Consider the following 19,728-nt stretch of genomic DNA (forward strand, 5'->3'; position numbering starts at 1 on the left):
GGACATTTTTTAGGACTCAAGACCCCGCCGAGCCGGGAATTGAACCCTGGTCCCGGGCTGACCTCTGCTTCCAGGTCTGCCTCCTCTAACCAGTGAGCCACACTTCTCCACTTCTCCAACGTGTTGGAGTTTGAATCAAAGTATGCCAAAAAATGTGGAATGTGGAAACTTTTAATAAAAGAGAAAATACATTTGAGACTCTGTGGCATATTATAACGAGCTAGATGTAAAGTTGACCGACCCTAATGAGTTTATTATATGGCTGTTAAAAAAAAAACTGTGGCTGCCAGTGGCAAAAGTGGGAAGGTTGTTGTATAGCAGGGAGACATTGGACCCCAGATACAAACAATTTGAAATTTTCTACACAGTGGTGAGTAGTCCAACAGTGATTTTTAAAAGCAGCAAGATAGCAGTCCTGTGCCATGTGTGGTACGCTGGCACAGAGGAAGAATGCCTAGCTGAGTAGGGAGCACTTCACCAAGATAATATTCTCTGTTAATCACTAACATAACAGAGAAATAGACTTCAGCTAATTTCCTATATTGGCAATCTACTGTGTCAAAGTTAGCAATATGTTCATGGTGCAGCTTTTGGCTGTATTTCTGGTTATTGATTCCAGGACAAGACATACTTGAACACGATTACTGGGAGACTAACTTTTTATGTGGGATATCGAAGGTAGGAGCTCTGTCTCAGGCTTGGGTAACAGACCTCTCAATGTATTGTGGAATAACTGGCCATCAGTGTTAGACTTTGACCCAGTGGAGCATAAAGCTGATACGTTATAAATGCCACTAACCCAGAGTTCTTCCCATGGTTGAAGTATGGGGAACAAAGACGACAGCTTCAAAACCAAGTTTTTTTATTGGAAACCAAACGTTCCAGGTATAGTATCCCCATAGTTGTGTGCCATACAGTGCAGCTCAGAGGAATTTGACATTATACACCACAAAAGGTGCATAATCACACAACCTCCACCAGTCTGGAGGTTACAGCTGTAAAGGTCTTCTTGCATTTTACAGTTTGTGGCAAACAGTTCCTAGTTTGGATCAAATGTATCTCCGGATAGGCAAAGTGTGGCATTTGTTCTGAACTTTGCCTAGCTAAGAAAATTCTGTCTTCAGAGTACTAGGATGCTCTATCTTCATCGGATTATTTTTTTTTTAATGTTAGTTTTCAAAATGTGCCAATAGACTTAAGTAGAGTCAAGAGAGTGACCATCAAATTACTTGTAGTTATCAGTAATGGGTCATTGGTGGAAAGAGCACATTTAGAGCAGCTGTATGTGAAGACATTAAATAACGACAGGGCAAGAGGTCAACTGTATAAGACTCTAGCAAATAGGAGTGAAGTTCATTATATTGCTTGTTTTTCTACATTTTACCTTTGCTGACCTACTACTATGCTTTTCTCGTTTAAGGCAATGAAGTCCACCCCCCCCCCCCCCCCATTCACAGAGTTTCAGAGCCAGCACACTGTCTCCATTGAGATCACGAGGAGTAAGCCATTTGATGAAGATTGACTTTAACATGTGTCATAGACATTCCCAGGTGGCACAGTGGCCATCGGGAACCATTTAGGGAGCAGGCATTTCTTTCCATTGTACTCTGGAGTGACTTCCATTACAGTAATATATTGGTAACACAGAGCGGCTCTTACCCTTCCATGCTCAATCGTTTTGCTTTCAGAATCTGGTTTTGGATCCATCTCGGGTGCTGTTTTTCGATGCTTTGCAGGACCTTCTGCGCGACTTGCTGGGGGCTGCTTTCATGCATGGCCAGGATGGTTTCCAAGCAGGCGCTGATTGTGCCCAGCCTCTCCAAGCTCCATCTGCTGAGCAGTGCACCGCTGACCTGTTCTGCAGAGCTTCCGTCCTTGAGCATTTGACTCATGATTGTGAGTGTACTCCACACAAGGAGACCAGCTTCCTTGGACCTGGGGTGGTATTCTGACAATTTCCGCTCAGACAGAAAGTAGAAGTACTTCACTGGCGGAAGCAGGCTCGCAATTACTGAAGGTAACTTGGCGAGGACAATTGAAACTGCTTGAGCTGCGAGCTCTGTAAAGTCTGAAACAGAGAGCAGAAAGAAGTCATTAAAACGCAACCTCCAGGGAACCTGCCAGTGTTTAACGCTTGATGCCACATGACGCTACTAGATGCAGAGGCCTTTCCACACTCAAGTACATTGCATAAAGGAGTCAATTTCTGAGACTACATTTTGTAACTGTGAACGGTGGCAGCTGATAGCACAAAATACCAGCTACTTTAGGTCATTATTATTCCAAGAACAAGCATAGCAGGGACAGCAGAAGAGCAGGACCACAGCTCCTGTACAGTGTATTTCATCCGACGCCGGCGATACACGGCTGTATATTGAGTAGGAACAAAGTAACTGCATCACACTCATACAGGGCAGACAATTATTGGTGTCTGTATGGCTGAAAGGTTCGCTTACTTGGTGTCACAGTAAGTATCACTCTTAACGCTTCTTTTCATTTCCAGATCTAAAAAAACCCTAAGTTTCAAACTCCACAACATTACTTTAAATCAGACATTCTCTCAGAACAAGGCCTATAAAATAGTAGGGGAGTGTGAAGATGCAGATTATTTCTTTTGCAAACGTCCAGTAATTGACACAAACACCATGATAACTAGTTGTATTTCGTGAAGCTTTCAAAATGTGGGATTTCATATTTAAATATGGAGTTTGCATCTCTTAAATTGTTTCAAGAAAAAAGGAGCATCAACAGCTATCCATTTTCGAATTGAGAGGAAAGTGGCCATAAAGTTAGCTTATGAGGAAATGTCAACTGTAGTTTCAGCACCAACTAGCACCCACAAGGAAACTGGCCATTAATAGGGAAAACAATGCCAGAGTGTAACAGGTAGGACTGTAATCTGGGCCTAGACTGTGCTCACCTAACAAATATTTGGCAAAACCCCATAAACTGGGTGATACATGCCTCCATTTTCCAGAGGGATGACTGCAAAGAGGTATACTAATAAAAGTACCTGCCACTAAGCTGAGATGATACAGTACCCACTCCCAGCACGGCACCCCTCCCACCCTCCCCAGCACACACATAACCCGTAGCTCAGTCAGGATGCATTAGCCCGCAGGTCCCTATCTCGCGATATCAACTTAGACACAGTGTACCCCAGATATATTCCCCAGTTTGAAGAGTTTAGATCTTTATCTTCAGCATAGCAACAAGTAAATAGCAGGGCTAGCCTTGAGAGTAACGCCTAGCTCCCAGTACATGTGATAGGCAACCTCCCATGGACACATGCTCTGTACCTATACACCTTCCCACATCAGTGATGCTACTTAATGAAATGATGTATGGGTCATGCATTGAGGCACAGCTCTAAATAACGACATAATGTACAATTGGTATGATATCTGTCTCTGAAGCAATTGATCACTATGTGGTGTACTATACAAGAAATGCCAATAAAAACGACCCTCCCCTCCCCTCCAAAAAAAAGTACCTGCCACTAGTCTATGATGCCAGCACTCTCCACGCACTCAACCCAGGACGAGAACACACCTGCTACCAGGCCATCCCGAAGCGCACCCAAGGACCCTTCTCCTGCCGGAACTGCAGCTTCACCAGCACTCAGCCCGCAAAACCACCAACCAAAGGACCCAACCACCTCAGATGCATTCTCCTCAACACCCGCTCCACCCGCAAACATGCCGTCGAACTATGGGACCTTCTCGACTCTACCTCCCCAGACATCACCTTCCTGACGGAGACCTGGCTGAACCCTACCTCAGCTCCCGACATCGCCATAGCCATCACACGCAGGGACCGCACCAACGGCGTAGGAGGAGGAATCGCCATCGTCCACAGCAACACCATCAGAGTCTTGACCAACACTGACGACAACCTCAGCACCGCCGAACACATGCACTTCCAGATTCACACCGACACCAACACCACCCTCAGAGGAAAACCTCGTCTACAGACCTCCTGCACCCCAACCACAGTTCAGCGACTCCATTGCCGACTTCATCAGCACACACGCCCTCGCCTACACGAACTATAACCTCCACGGGGTTCTGAACTTCCACCTCGAAAACAACAACAACAACACCAACTCCACCACCCTGCTCGACAACCTCGGACTCAGACAGCTCGTGACAGCACCAACCCACGCCGCTGGCCACACGCTGGACCCCATCTTCACCGCAAGCCACCACATATCCTTCAACCACACCATCGAACCTCACTGGACCGACCCCCACTGCATCCACTTCACCTTCAAGAAACCCACCACGCACCAACGTACCCAAAAGATGCCTCCACGCCGCTGGAGCAAGGTCACCAAAGACCAGCTAACCACCAACCTTGCCCAGAGCCGACCCAACGACTCAATTGACTCAACACCGCCACCCGCAACCTCAGTGAATGGATCGACGACTGCGCCGACACCCTCGCCCCACTCAAGACTCCCTCCAGCAGCCACACCAATAAGAGAGCCACCTGGTTCACCGAAGACCTCCAGGTCTCCAAACGAACATGCCGAAAACTGGAGAAGAACTGGCTCTGCGAACGAACACAGGACAACTACGCAGCCCACAAGAACGCCACCCTCAGACACCATCAACTCATCAGAGATGCCAAGAGGGCTTCATTCAAAGACCGCCTGGATAACAACGCACACAACAGCAAAGAGCTCTTTAACATCATGAAGGAACTTTCCAACCCCAGCTCCAACACCAACGATATCCCGCCTTCGCAAGACCTGTGCAACGCGCTGGCCACCTTCTTCCACCAAAAGATCGCCAATATCCATGACAGCTTCAACGCCACAACCACCCCAACAACCATCACCCCCTTGACCACCACCGGCACCAACCGCCTGCTCTCATGGACCAGCGTCAACGACGAGGACACCAGCGAGACCATGAACACCATCCACTCCGGATCACCGCTAGACCCATGCCCCCACCACATCTTCAACAAAGCCAGCACAGCCATTGCACCCCATCTCCGGAAAGTAATCAACATCTCCTTTGAGACATCAATCTTCCCGGAAAGCTGGAGGCACGCAGCAATTAATGCATTACTCAAGAAACCCAAGGCGGACCCCAAGGACCTCAAGAACTTCCGACCCATCTCCCTGCTCCCATTTCCGGCAAAGGTCACCGAGGAAATCGTCAACAAACAGCTGACCCGCTTCCTCGAAAAGAACAGCATCCTGGACTCGTCCCAGTCCGGGTTCCGCAGCAACCACAACACCGAAACCGCCCTCCTCGCCGCCACCGATGACATCAGGACCCTGCTGGACAACAGAGAAACAGCAGCGCTCATCCTCCTGGACCTGTCAGCCACCTTCGACACGGTCTGCCACCACACATTACAAACACGCCTACACGACGCGGGATTCAAGAGAAGGCCCTGGACTGGACCACATCCTTCCTTTCCGGTAGAACCCAGAGCGTCCGCCTCCCCCCCTTCCGCTCCATTAGCACCTAGTGATAAAGAATTCTAAAACGAAATAGTCAGTTTTGCTACTTAAAGAATAATTTTACATATGTTCTTTCCAAATAACGTATTCACAGTTATAAGCCAATTCATGATTTCAGTATTCCCTTATGGAAAGAATATCAATAACTTCCACAAAATGGTGCATTTTCTGAAAGAGTGCGCACAGGACTATCCTGTCAAGGCACGCGTTTACCGCAGCAGTGCACTTGTGACACACCTGACTCAGGACCAAATGCCGCTTTTGACACTTTCATTGGCTCTCACTAACTCAGCGAGCTCAATGTCAAACTGGCCATGACGTTTAGTAATTGATTGAGAGAGGGAATCAAGATACAGGATAGGCTCTCAGTCTAGTGCTGGCGCCAATGAAGGTGACCTTTTTTTAAACCTGTCTTTTTATTGAGGTTTTCTCCCAAAAACTATTTATGCAACTCAACAAAGACATAACTTTATAAGCATACTGTGGCAGTGATCGTATGCAGTACCACCAATAAACTCAAGGGGTGTCGACCCCCCAAAGCAAAATGAGATAACATGTCCGTGGGCTGGGGGTCTGGACCGGGTGGGGTGTTGTACAGGCTATGGGGGGATGGGTCTGAGCAAGTATGGCCCTAGTAAGCCAGGTAATTGGCCCATAGTGTAGAGTTTTTAAAGGAGCTAATGTGTGTCGGATTCCGGGCCAGCGATCCCCCCAGAATGAAGCGTAAAGAAGGAACTGACCCTTAGGAAGGGCATATTATTCCACCAGAGCCTTGAATGGCAGTAGTTGTATGCCGCTATAAAGGCCTCCCATACAAGAGATACCAACCTCCTTTCAACTCCGGAGGCGGCTACCAACAAGGTGGCCCCCTAGAATAGGACACTTTACTCCGCCTGCATTTACAACGCGTGCCATTACCCCACGTTTTTTACTCCGCAATAACTTTTACAACGCAGGGTTTTACAACCGAATCCATTGCAATGCATTGTTCATTAAAGCGCAATTTACTATTCTAAATCCACCGGAGTGTTTTAATGGGGAATACATTGTAATGGTTTGCAGTGTAAAGCCCTGCATTGTAAAAGTTTTTGCAGAGTAAAAAATTAGGGACCTTGTGTCCACCGATGAATCCTCCACTAACACTCCGGTCCACTCGGACTCCGAAACTAGCTTTTCGCTTTTCCCAACCATAACGCCACTAACAGCGGATGACTTTCTAAGTTTAAGACCACTGAACAGCCGCCTCGTGCAATCTCTAAGATAGTGATGTATTAAGGAACATTTACCTCGCCTAATACTGACACTACCAGACATACTACTCAGATGGGGATATTCAATAACATGCAGATACAGGGTGGTGCAGCGTGAGTACAATAGTTTGTTATTGGGAAAAAAGGCCTCCTGTGACACCCACAATCCCTGGTCTCCTCACTGTCAAACTATCCCACTACAACTCAGCACATAGTATAAAGGCGGCCTTGCAGGTGGCCCCGGGAGCCCCCCACTCCTTTGGACTAGTGTGGCACAAGGCACACTGCCCATGCCGCCATGCGCTAGCCTAGCACTACCCCAATAGCGAAGACACAAAATTGTTTGAAATGTTCCAATGTTGGTTTGGTCAGACATAGTTAAAATGTTGGACGTATTCAGTTTTCACAGTCTCTTAGAAGACCCACTGGTAGGCACCTATCGTGCACTTTATACGCAGGGACCCCTCTAACGTCATCCTCACTGGAGGACACAGCCAGACCAGCACCACCCACATGGAGACAGCCGGGTCATTTAACATAACCACGTGGAATGTTTGGGGCATGGGCTCAATACATAAGAGGCACAGGATGCACGCACAATTTCGTCAGCGTGAAATACACTTTGCCTACTTGCAGGAAACCCACATAACTAATGCAGAGGCCGTAAAACGGCAAAAGAAGTGGAGGGGACAGGTACACAACACATCCTAATCCGTGTCCGCGCGGGGGTCCATGATATGGATAAAGGGAAGTGAATAGACAGTAATGAGCGATATGTCTTGCTCCAGGGTAATCTACATGGCAGGTCAGTAGTCCAGGGTAGAGTTTATGCCCCAAACACAGATCAAGATAGGTCGCTTGCACAACTCAATCTGGCACTGGCGGACTGGTCCAAATACCAGTGGATATTAGGGGGAGACTTTAATGCAGTATTATACACATCACTGGACCGCTCACATTCCCCCCTACATGGTGAATCAGCGGTCCACCAAGCAAAGGCCCTACGTACTTGGGTTACAAAATGGTCATTATCTGATGGCGCTGTAAAAACGCAGGCATGGGTGAAAACTCATTTTACACACCACCGCACTCCTTACACACACGCACAGATCACATTTTCTGCACCACTGGGCTCCTACCCCAAATACTACACACCACGGACCTAGGAAAACACTGTCAGGCCACAACCCCCTAGAAATGTCTCTAGCATGGGGCTGAGTCCCCTCACCAGTACCAACGTGGAGACTGGATCCCCACTCCTTGGAAGATAGTGTGTTCCGGGACACTCTGGCCAAGACAATAGACAACTACTTCTGAGAGAACTCAAGGAACGGCCTCACCCACTCTTCCAGAACAGGAAGCTTTTAAAATAATAATTAGGGGGAAATCAATTAGCACAACAGTAGAGGCTCAACAATTAGTACACAGGGAGCTACAGCATGTAGAAGGATGTAACAGGCAGCACTAGATACAGAGAAAGCTCAAGTCCTACAGGAAGCACGGATTGAATATGCTGATTTATTGGAACGCCTGCGCGTAATAGACTATCGCGCATAGGTAGAGAGGTTACACACAGAAGTTGACAAGCCAGGCACTCTCCTAGCATGAATGCTATGTTATGTTATTTAATTTTATAACATGCGCAGCTACTCCGAAGAGTGTCCCTACACGAACCAGGAGGGGTCAGCAAACTAACACTAGACAAAGAAATAGGTTTTTAGTTTTTTCTTAAAGGCCAAGGGGTTTTGGGAATTGCGAAGCGCAAAATGAAGGGTATTCCATGCATGAGCAGCTTTCACCGCAAGCGACTCACCGCCTGTCTGTGACGAATGTAGCGGGGAACTTTTGCTAGAAGATGTGCTGATGAGCGTAGTTGTCTCAGAGGGACTTAGAAGGAGAACCACTTCTGCAGATAGGAGGAGCCCCAGCCATAAAGGGCGCGGTGAGCGATGACTAGAGATTTGAACTTAACCCGTTCAGCCACGGGAAGCCAATGTAATAAGCGCAGGTGATGTCGCACACTACTACTAGTGGGGATTTGAAGGAGAAGCCTAGCTGCCGCATATTGGATAAAGTGAAGCTTATTCAGTAGATATCCTGGCATGCCCACATACAGGGCATTGGCATAGGTCAGTCGAGAAAGGATCTGAGCATGGATGACAATTTCTTTAGCGGGCCTAGGGAGAAGAGGAAGAAATTTCCTTAAGGTTTTAAGAAGTCCAAAGCAATTATCTGGGAGTTTCTTAACCTGAGTAGAGAAGGATAGATTTTCCTCGAACCACATTCCGAGGTTCTTGGCGGACTTCCCTTTAGATGTCGGTAAAGGGAACCCTGGAGGCCAGAGCGTGTCTCTGAAACTGGGGGGGGGGGGGGGGGGAAATTACCGTAAAGGAGAATCTCCGACTTGTCTTCATTGCACTTAAGTTGAGCGGCAGCAAGCCACTTAAAGGCAGAAGACAAGCAATGCTGAGCCAAAGATACGGAGTCCTAATACCTTCCCAATGTAAAAAGGAGCTGGGTGTCATCAGCGTAGGAAATTACCTTAGCCCCCAAGTCCTCGGCCAAATAGAACAGAGGAGTAACGTAGATGTTAAAGAGAAGGGGGCTAAGGGAGGACCCCTGGGGACCCCTGTTGCAACCGCCTGAGGGACTGACGAGGCCGGCGACAGCCAGACCTGTTGCACCGCCCTTCCAAGAAGGACCTAGACCAGCCCCAGGCAGAGCCCAAGACACCAATCTCAGCAAGACGAGAAAGCAGCAGTGAGTGTGACACCGTATCGAATGCCACCAACAGGTCGAGCATGACTAGAGCCGCTCTCCCGCCGGCTTCCAGACACTCCTGAATGGCTTCAGAGACCTCAACCACGCTGACTCAGGGCTATGGGAGGTCCGAAACCCTGACTGAGCTGGGTGCAAGAGGTCCGACCCTTTGACAAACTCAGTAAGTTGTCTGGTCACCACCTTTTCGCACACTTTGGCTAAACTGGGCAAAAGGGAATGGGGCGATAATTCCCTGGAATCTGGGGGTCAAGGGAAGGCTTTTTTTAAAGTGGGAGGATTTTTGCCTGCTTCCAGCCCTCTGGCACACGGGCCTCATGGAGGAAGGTATAATGATGAAGTTCACTTCATGATTAATGATCTCAGCGACTGCTGCCAACAATCTGGCCGCACAGGGATCAGAGGGCGATCCTGATTTCAAGCCCTTCAGAATTCTGAGTGTGCTGGGCAAATCCACTCGAGAAAAAACAGGCAGGGAGTGCCTAGGATTAGCGGGGTAGGAGCGTAGAGCATGGAGTCTGATGAAGCCCTAAGACAGGAAGTTGAAGCCGCCTGAATAGTGTGGATTTTATTCATGGAGTAGTTAGACAGAGTATTGCACCAGGCCTCTGTAGCTGGACTATGCGGTAGGGGATGTAAAGCTCTGTACTATGGCGAAAATTTCCTTGGAATTATTTTGAGCCTGTTCAATGTGGGCCGAATAATATTGCTTCTTGGAGTGGCCTATCGGAACATAGTACATTTTTTGTTTGAGCCTAAGCTTATACATGGCCAAGAGACAGTACTCACTAAGGCGCGAGGCACGCTCAAGTTTTTTGCACTTGTGCGCGAATACTCAAACAACCCTCGCCCCCAACCCCAATATTAGAAATTAACACCTCGGCAGGCTTACGTGTTACCACACAGAGGGAATATAACACAGCATTCCTTAACTACTATGAAGCCCTATATTCCACCCCAGTCATCGCACAAGCAGAGGATAGCCAACTTTTTACAAAACGTGAAACTTTCACAGATATCAGCTGAGAACAGGGCCGACTTGGAGGCACCAATAACAAATAGCGAAATCAAGGAGGCAATCAAAGACCTCCCACGTAACAAGACAACAGGCATGGACGGGCTCCCTACTGAATTCCACTCAATGTTTGCTACACGGCCTGCATCCCAGCTCCTATGTATGTATCAAACGGCATTGCAAAAGGGTAGGTTGCCCCCACAACGGTGCAAGCACGGATGACATCCCTCCCCAAACCAGGAAGAGGCGATACGGATATTGCAGCATATTGGCCATTGTTGTTACTAAACACTGAATTAAAAATACTTAGCAAAATACTGGCCCGACCCCTGTTGCAACTGTTACCAGAGCTCATTCATATGAACCAGTGTGGCTTTATACCGGTTAGGAGAATGTTGTTAAATATTAGAAGGCTATACCATGTAATGAACACAACTCCTAACAACCTGCGGGCGGCCGGATGTATATCACGAGACCTGAGTCAGGCGTTTGACACCCTTGACTAGGAATACATGTTGGCCGCCCTCACACAATTTGGGCTCCCCTCAGGGTATATAAAATGGGTCAAATTATTATACACCTTCCCCACTGCGATGGCACGTGCTGGAATGTACATTTTAAGCCAATACCCAATACATAGAGGCACAAGGCAAAGATGCCTCCTTTCCCCAATACTATTCGTCCTTGCTTTAGTGCCATTAATAGCTTGCTTAATCTCCACAACGGCCCCCACAACGCTAAGGATGCCTGGCCTCCACCTTGGGGGTGCCCAGGAGTGGACGCCTCACAGGGAAAGCCAGGATGGGTTCCACAGCGGTATTCGTACAAGCGCCTTGAGACCCTTGCGGGTGAGTAGTGCGCAATACAAGTATCAATGTTCAATTTTATTTACAATTAGTGCAGCATACGCATCAGGAGGCATTAGACTGGGTTATCTCGGTGGGACCTTTGGTACATGTACTGTCGCTTTACACAGACGACATAGTGCTGTATGTCAAAGATCTGAATACTGACCTGCAACAAATAGCCCAGATTTTTATGAAGTTTGAAAGGATCTCAGGTTTGACCATAAATGCCAATAAATCCTATGCCTTTTTCTTCAAGAGCGACTATAAAACCCAAAGTTTCACATTAGGAGACAAAGTTATCAAAGTGGCAAACCCATACCTTTAAATATTTAGGGGTCCAAGTATACAGAGAAACACAAGATCTGCTTGAGGGAAACCTTCAGAGGGCCATCTACTCCATGCGTTCACAAGTATCATTCTGGGCATCTCTCCCCCTCACTGTGGCCAGACGCGTGGCCATATCTAAAATAGTAATGCTCCTGAGACTATTATACTATTTCACCAGCCTACCGATGGCATAGCAGCATCCTAATTTAAAACCTTGAATGTATTACTCACTGAACTGATATGGGAGAGTGGACATATGCAGTTGGGACTGACCAAAATGCAACACCCGACAGACCGGGGAGGGCTGGGTGCCCCTGGACTTTAAGGCCTATTGTTACGCCAGCCAGCTGCAATGGCTATTGTACAGGCTAGCAGGCCGTAATTTGAACACACCCGCATGCTTAAACTTGGTACCTTGCATGCATTATTACACCGAGTGCGTGCACTCCACCCAGGCCAGATGTTATTAAAAGTTGCCCTCATATACTGGAAGCTAGCCCTCCGATATTCATCAAATGCTACACCACATGCACCCAACATACCGCTTTTAGGCCTCCCCACCCCGATGGATTCGCTGACTTCAAGACGCTTCCACATATGGGATCAGGCTGGGGTGTACACGGTGGAAACACGGTTCGGGGATGGTATGCTGTTAAACCACATGGATTTTATACAAGTACACGGACTGACAGACTATCCCTTTCTTATTCACGCAAGAATACTGGGATATGTCAAATTACACCGGGTTTGAGATGGAACCGAACCGAGAACCCACAAATTCATACAAGCGGTGCAACTGATGGGCAGTGGTAAACACCTGACGTGCCGGCTACATCGTTGATTGAGGGTCCACCTACTAGCACTGCTCACTCAAATAAGGGACAACGGCGGGACGGGACACCGGGAGGGAGCTGCAGGACAAAGAATAGGAAGCTGCTCTCGCCAAACCAAGGCAGACCTCACGTAACTCCATATTCAAACTAATACAGCTCATGATCCTGCATGGAGCGTAACTCACCCCGCATAGATTACATGTTATGTACCCGGAAGCGTCGGCTTCATGCTCCAGATGCCATGAATAGGATGTAAGATTCCTGCACATGATCTGGTCCTGCACCGCCCTGTCAACCTAATGGTTACGAGTGACTGAGGACATAGGTAGGATGATAGGGAAGGCCACTCGATGTGCAGCAGACAGTTGCCTACCAGGTCTCTATCCCCGTCCCAAGAATAGCAAAGCACAAACTAAATTTGTAGATTTGGCACTACTCCTAGCAAAGCGGCAAAACACAAGAAACTTAAAATCTGCTCCCCCCGACTGTCTTACCCTGGTGGATGGAAGTAATTAAATGGGCAATGGCAGAAAGCAATGCACTCGGTAGAGAAGAATACAGAGATCTGTGAAAGAAACGGATAACATCGGAATGGGATGCTCTCATTGATCTACCGGACATGTAACCACTTGTGCCTGTGCACCCAACCCCTGCTTGCCTAGACACTCCGTTACCGGAGGGGACCAAAGAGACAGTACAAAAACGTGTAAGAGGACTATTAGTTGGCGCGGCCTACATGTGCTTCCTAGTCAATACAACCCTGACTCCTAGCGTGCTGGTGCTTAGACCCTTGGGACACGAATTAGACAATAAGCAATCCTTTTTCAATAATCCGCACACCACACACGAATAATGTAAGGGGCCCTGCAGGGCACTCATATGCTGTACTTTTAAAGGGGCTACCAGTGGGGAGAAGAGTAGGGGAGGGTGGGAGGAATTTGTATAGTTAATAGATGGTATGCATCATATAAAATTAGCTCAGCTCTGCAGGATATGCAGGGGCAAATATTTTCTGTTTTATTCTGTTATAACTGTATTGTATACTTGGTCTAATGCGCTCTTCTCTTCTGTAATAATCCATTAAATCCACCTATCTCCCATAATGCTCAATTTAATGTCATGTATAAAGACAATGTTTGGTTGCATCAGATGAAAAAGGCAATAAAGTTTGTTTAAAAAAACAAAACAGTTCTATTCAGTTTTCTATTGGGATGCCTTTCTGTTGGATGCTTATGTACTGTGAAAAATAATTTCTTTGATGAATGTACTTTCCACTATGTACAACACTTTAGCAAAAGTTGCTCAGTTACTTTCGTTTTTGTTCGCTAATTGAATATGCACTTGTGCTTCTAATACAATAATTGTATGAATGCATATGGCTTCTTTTTATAATGGTAGCTTTTTCCCCAAGGCACACAATGTTGCTTTTTTGTAAGAAAAACATATTACAAAATGTATTTCTTAGTTGGCTTTGGACCCATCATGTAAGGGAGCAATTGAACTGTATTTTTAACTGCCCATGTTCGTCTTAAAAGAAACATGAATTGGATTATTAAGAACCGTATATAAAAGTACATGTTGTAGGCCGCTGGGGATGAAGACTGCAGTAAACAGCAGCTTAAGGGTCACACCTGCCTTTTGTCTCTATACCTATTTATTAGCTTGTATGACTTCACCAAGCAGATGCATTTAACATGCATGACTTTACCTAGCAAGGTAAATATATATCTATATATATATATTTAATCTTAAATTAATTTTCTATTGGGGGAATCATCCAAAACTTGTAACCTGCCTATACCACTACCCATCCCCAAAAACTAATATGTCCCAAACCACCCTTTACCACTACCCACCCGTAAAATTACCCTCGCCACTACCCATCCTTAAACTCTAAAATTACCCTTACTACTCTTTCTTTTTACAACTACCCAGCCCAAAAACCCTAAAATTACATTTAACACCCTTTACAACTACGACCCCTAAACCCTAAATTCAGCCTTACCATTGATATATATATATATATGTATATGTATATATTTATAGAAATATACATATATATAAATTAAGAGTAATGCTATATATATATATACACACGTCTGATCGTTTGTCTTGTTAATAAAGATCCTTGATTTGGAATCCCACGGAGTCGGTGCCTGTTTTTCAAACAAGTGTGAACACAGGATTGACTTCATATATACACATATATATACTTATTTTAAATATACTTGTGTTGTGTGTTGAAGGCATGCGTTGTGAAGGCATTCATGGAAAAGGGATGCGGGGTAAAGGTTGTTTCCTGTTCATTATTGCTTAGGGATGGCATATTCTAGCACAGATTTGCAGCCTTAGCTATATTATGCAGTTATAGTCACAAGACTACACGTTCAAAATAACGTTTTTCCTGGATTTATTGGGCCAATAACGGCTAACTCTGTTAATAGCCCTTGTTTATTTAACAATTGTTATACAGCACAATTAGCAGCACACACACACACACACCCCGTAGTTGTTTTAAACCTATTGTGCACTGGAGAATGGAAATACAATAGAAAAATGTTGCGAAACATTTAAATGATCATCGGCCATTGAAAAAATAAACTGAACCCATGATATCAGTTTTACCAGTAGGGCCTCATTAGGTTTTCCCCAGAGGAAGTTAAGATAGGTCACTATTGTCATCTGCAAGAACCACTATAGTTGACAAATGCAAAAACAACAGGTGATGGACAGAATGCAGAACAATGTCATACATTCACCCCAGTACAGAGATCTGGGCCTAAATCAGTCATTTTTTTGCTCACCGTGCCATTCCAGTTTGAACCTAGCCATACGCAAATCAGTCTTGACCCTGTGCCCCATGGCAACAGTCCAGCCCAAACTGCCAAGCCAGGTCCTCCCTGGACTGGAAACAAGCATCCAAGGACCATTTCAGGTTTTCAGCCCTCATCAGCTTGGATAGCTAGATTCCAGTGGCATGGAGAGCAGGGGACTCACGTCTGAGCATACCCGTCCCACTCGGGGTGACAAATGCAAAAACAACAGGTGATGGACAGAATGCAGAACAATATCATACATTCACCCCAGTACAGAGATCTGGGCCTAAACCCATCGTTTTTTTGCTCACCATGCCATTCCAGTTTGAACCCAGCCATATGCAAATCAGCCTTGACCCTGTGCCCCATGGGAACAGTCCAGCCCGAACTGCCAAGCCAGGTCTTACCTGGACTGGAAACAAGCATATAAGGACCGGTTTCGGGCTTTCAGCCCTCATCAGCCTGGAAAGCTTGATTCCAGTGGCATGGAGAGCACGGGACTCACGTCTGAGGATACCCGTCCAACTCAGGTGACAAATGCAAAACCAACAGGTGATGGACAGAATGCAGAACAATGTCATACATTCACCCCAGTACAGAGATCTGGGCCTAAATCCATCGTTCTTTTGCTCACCATGGCATTCCAGTTTGAACTCAGCCATATGCAAATCAGTCTTGACCCTGTGCCCCATGGGAACAGTCCAGCCCGAACTGCCAAGCCAGGTCCTCCCTGGACTGGAAACAAGCATCCAAGGACCGGTTTCGGGCTTTCAGCCCTCATCAGCCTGGATAGCTTGATTCCAGTGGCATGGAGAGCTCGTGACTCACGTCTGAGCATACCCGTCCCACTCGGGGTGACAAATGCAAAAACAACAGGTGATGGACAGAATGCAGAACAATGTCATACATTCACCCCAGTACAGATATCTGGGCCTAAATCCATCGTTCTTTTGCACTCCACACCACCCCAGTTCAGATATGGCCATATGCAAATCAGCCTTGATCCTGTGCCTCATGGGAACAGTCCAGCCCGAACTGCCAAGCCATGTCTTTCCTGGACCGGAATCAAGCATCCTAGGACCGGTTTCGGGCTATCAGCCATCTTCAGCCAGGATAGCTTGACTCCAGTGGTGTGGACAGCAAGGGACTCACGTCAGAGCATACCCATCCCACTCGGGGTGACAAATGCAAAACAACAGTTGATGGACAGAATGTAGAACAATGTCATACATTCACCCCAGTACATAGATCTGGGCCTAAATCCATCGTTTTTTTGCTTACCATGCCATTCCAGTTTGATCCCAGCATATGCAATCAGTCTTGACCCTGTGCCCCATGGGAACAGTCCAGCCCGATCTGCCAAGCCAGGTCCTCCCTGGACTGGAAATAGGCATCCAAGGACCGGTTTCGGGCTTTCAGCCCTCATCAGCCTGGATAGCTTGATTCCAGTGGCATGGAGAGCACGGGACTCGCGTCTGAGCATACCCGTCCCACTCGGGGTGACAATTGCAAAAACAACAGGTGATGGACAGAATGCAGAACAATGTCATACATTCATCCCAGTACAGAGATCTGGGCCTAAATCCATCGTTTTTTTGCTCACCATGCCATTCCAGTTTGAACCCAGCCATAATGCCATATGCAAATCAGTCTTGACCCTGTGCCCCATGGGAACAGTCCAGCCCGGACTGCCAAGCCAGGTCCTTCCTGGACTGGAAACAAGCATCCAAGGACCGGTTTGGGTCTTTCAGCCCTCATCAGCCTGGATAGCATGATTCCAGTGGCATGTAAAGCACGGGACTCACGTCTGAGCATACCCGTCCCACTCGGGTGACAAATACAAAAACAACAGGTGATGGACAGAATGCAGAACAATGTCATACATTCACCCCAGTACAGAGATCTGGGCCTAAATCCGTCGTTTTTTTGCTCACCATGCCATTCCAGTTTGAACCCAGCCATATGCAAATCAGTCTTGACCCTGTGCCCCATGGGAACAGTCCAGCCCCAACTGCCAAGCCAGGTTCTCCCTGGACTGGAAACAAGCATCCAAGGAACGGTTTTGGGCTTTCAGCCCTCATCAGCCTGGATAGCTTGATTCCAGTGAAATCCATCACCACCCCCTTTTGTACCGCTTTGTTCGCCATAAGTTGGCAGGGTATGCTCAGACGTGAGTCCCTTGCTCACTTTGCCACTGAATTCAAGCAAGCCTGGCTGATGACGGCTGAAATGCCAGAAACCGGTCATAGGAAGCGTGTTTCCGGTCCAGGGAAGGCATGGCTTGGCAGTTCAGGCTGGACTGTTCCCATGAGGCGCAGGGTCAGATTGATTTGCATATGGCTATGTCTGAACTGGGGTGGCAGAGTGGGCTAAAGAACGGTGATGGATTAAACCCAGATCTGTTGACTGGGTGTGAGTGCTTGATTGGCTCAGATGCTCCGTCCATCAACACCTCCTTTTGTACCGCTTTGTTCGCCATAAGTTGGCAGGGTATGCTCAGACGTGAGTCCCTTGCTCACTTTGCCACTGGATTCAAGCAAGCCTGGCTGAAGACGGCTGAAATGCCAGAAACCGGTCCTAAGAAGCTTGTTTCCGGTCCAGGGAAGGCATGGCTTGGCAGTTCGGGCTGGACTGTTCCCATGAGGTGCAGGGTCAGACTGATTTGCATATGGCCACGTCTGAACTGGGGTGGCAGAGTGGGCTAAAGAACGGTGATGGATTAAACCCAGATCTGTTGACTGGGTGTGAGTGTTTTATTGGTTCAGATGCTCCATCCATCACCACCCCCTTTTGTACCACACTATAGTTGACAGCCACATCATACACAAATCTGTATATGTTTTATTAAGACAGTGAATGACTGTTTTATGCTGGTCAACATGAACTTCGACGGATATGCGTTTTTGCTTCTACTTTTAACTAACCTTATTTTCTTTTTGCACCTCTTCAACTAAAATCTGCCTATATCTGCTCTTTCTGTGTGTTTTGTTACCCACCTGAAATTAGCTTTTTTAGGTGAGGTATTCCAGAGAGCACATGTTGTCTGGTTGCAAAAGACATATTGTGGGCTTTCCAATAATATACAGGTGCTTGGAGCCCACCCAATGCTTATCATTAATTTCTGTTCTGTCACTCTCATTTGCCTGCTTCTTGTTAGAAGATTTTTTGTCAGTCTTCCCTTTGTCCCTGCCATAAAACATAGCCTCTTTAGTCATATCTTTGATTGGCTAGTTTATGTTGCATCCTATGCTTTTAGGGAAATATTTTTTTCTTTTTGTTTAAGCACGCCATGAGACCGCATGTGATTTCCACCTGTCTCCCTCGTGTGCTTTTATTCCTCCTCACTCTCAGTCCATGTTTTCTCTTCACCCCGCCCACTTCTGCAGCCAGCTCTGGTTTTTTGTAAACATTTGGTAACCCAAAGGTCTACAAAAAGGTTAGTCTTAGGGTGTTACAAGATTTGGCAGAACTCTGGTTCCTCATCAGAAAGGGTACTAATATCCCATATTACAGCAAGCATGCCCCAAATGGGATTCCCCAGGTTTCTCGGAAGGGAGTAAGGATACGTTGGCAGCCTCCTTGAGGAAAGCGGGTGTACAGAAGCGGGGTCAACTTTGTCAAGCAGTAACATTGGTGTCATGGGAGGAATTTAAGATAGAATTGGGTGGAAGAGTATCACAGTTTAAGTACCTCCAAGCTCAGAGATGGGTGCACAGTTTGGAGAGAGAAGTGGGGGGTTTGAATGGGCTGGAAGAGCTATTACATCAAGAGGTACCAAAGAAGAAAGATGTTGTGAGATGGTACTGGTTGATGGTGGAGCAAGCAGATGGAGACTTTTGACTGCCAGAGGAGCTATGGGGAAAATGCTTGCGGGGATGCAAGTCATCTATATAATAGCTCAGTCAACGCCTGCCTGTTTAAGGATAAATCATTGGTTTTCCATTCACAGAGCTTATCAGACCCCGGAAAGGCTATCAAAAATGAGGACAGGCTGTTTGGTTAGCTGTAAAATATGTGGGCTTGAGGATGCTAATGATCTGCATATGTATTTGGAATGCCCAGCAATCCATACATTCTGGGAAGACATTTGTAGCACAGTGAGGTAGGTACTTTCTATAAAACTTCAGATAAGCCCCTCGCTTGATTTTTTTGGGACTTTGTATGACCAGGTTGAGTTGAACAAAGATAGGGCTAAACTGCTCTTTTATATGATGTTTCTGGCTCGAAGGGAGATATGCCGAAGATGGATTAGCAATCTTCCACCTCTATACCCAGATTGGAAGCGGTTGCTTATTTAAAACTGGATTTTTTTTTAAAGAATCTGTTTATTTTGATTTCCCAATTGTTGAGATGAACAGTGCTATATCGTACATCCATTACAA

At 46.7% G+C, this 19,728-nt stretch overlaps 1 protein-coding gene across 1 annotated transcript in view; it reads right to left on the bottom strand.

The window, feature by feature from the left end:
- Positions 1-19,728, bottom strand: part of KIAA0825 (KIAA0825 ortholog) — a 2,177,598-nt gene that overhangs the window by 845,386 nt on the left and 1,312,484 nt on the right. Inside the window, exon 16 of the mRNA XM_086960919.1 lies at positions 1,660-2,068. Coding sequence (XP_086817045.1) covers positions 1,660-2,068 — 409 coding nt within the window. The remainder of the gene's footprint in view (positions 1-1,659; positions 2,069-19,728) is intronic.

Source organism: Lissotriton vulgaris, chromosome 3_1 (genome assembly GCF_964263255.1).
Source record: "Lissotriton vulgaris chromosome 3_1, aLisVul1.2, whole genome shotgun sequence".
NCBI lineage: Eukaryota > Metazoa > Chordata > Amphibia > Caudata > Salamandridae > Lissotriton > Lissotriton vulgaris.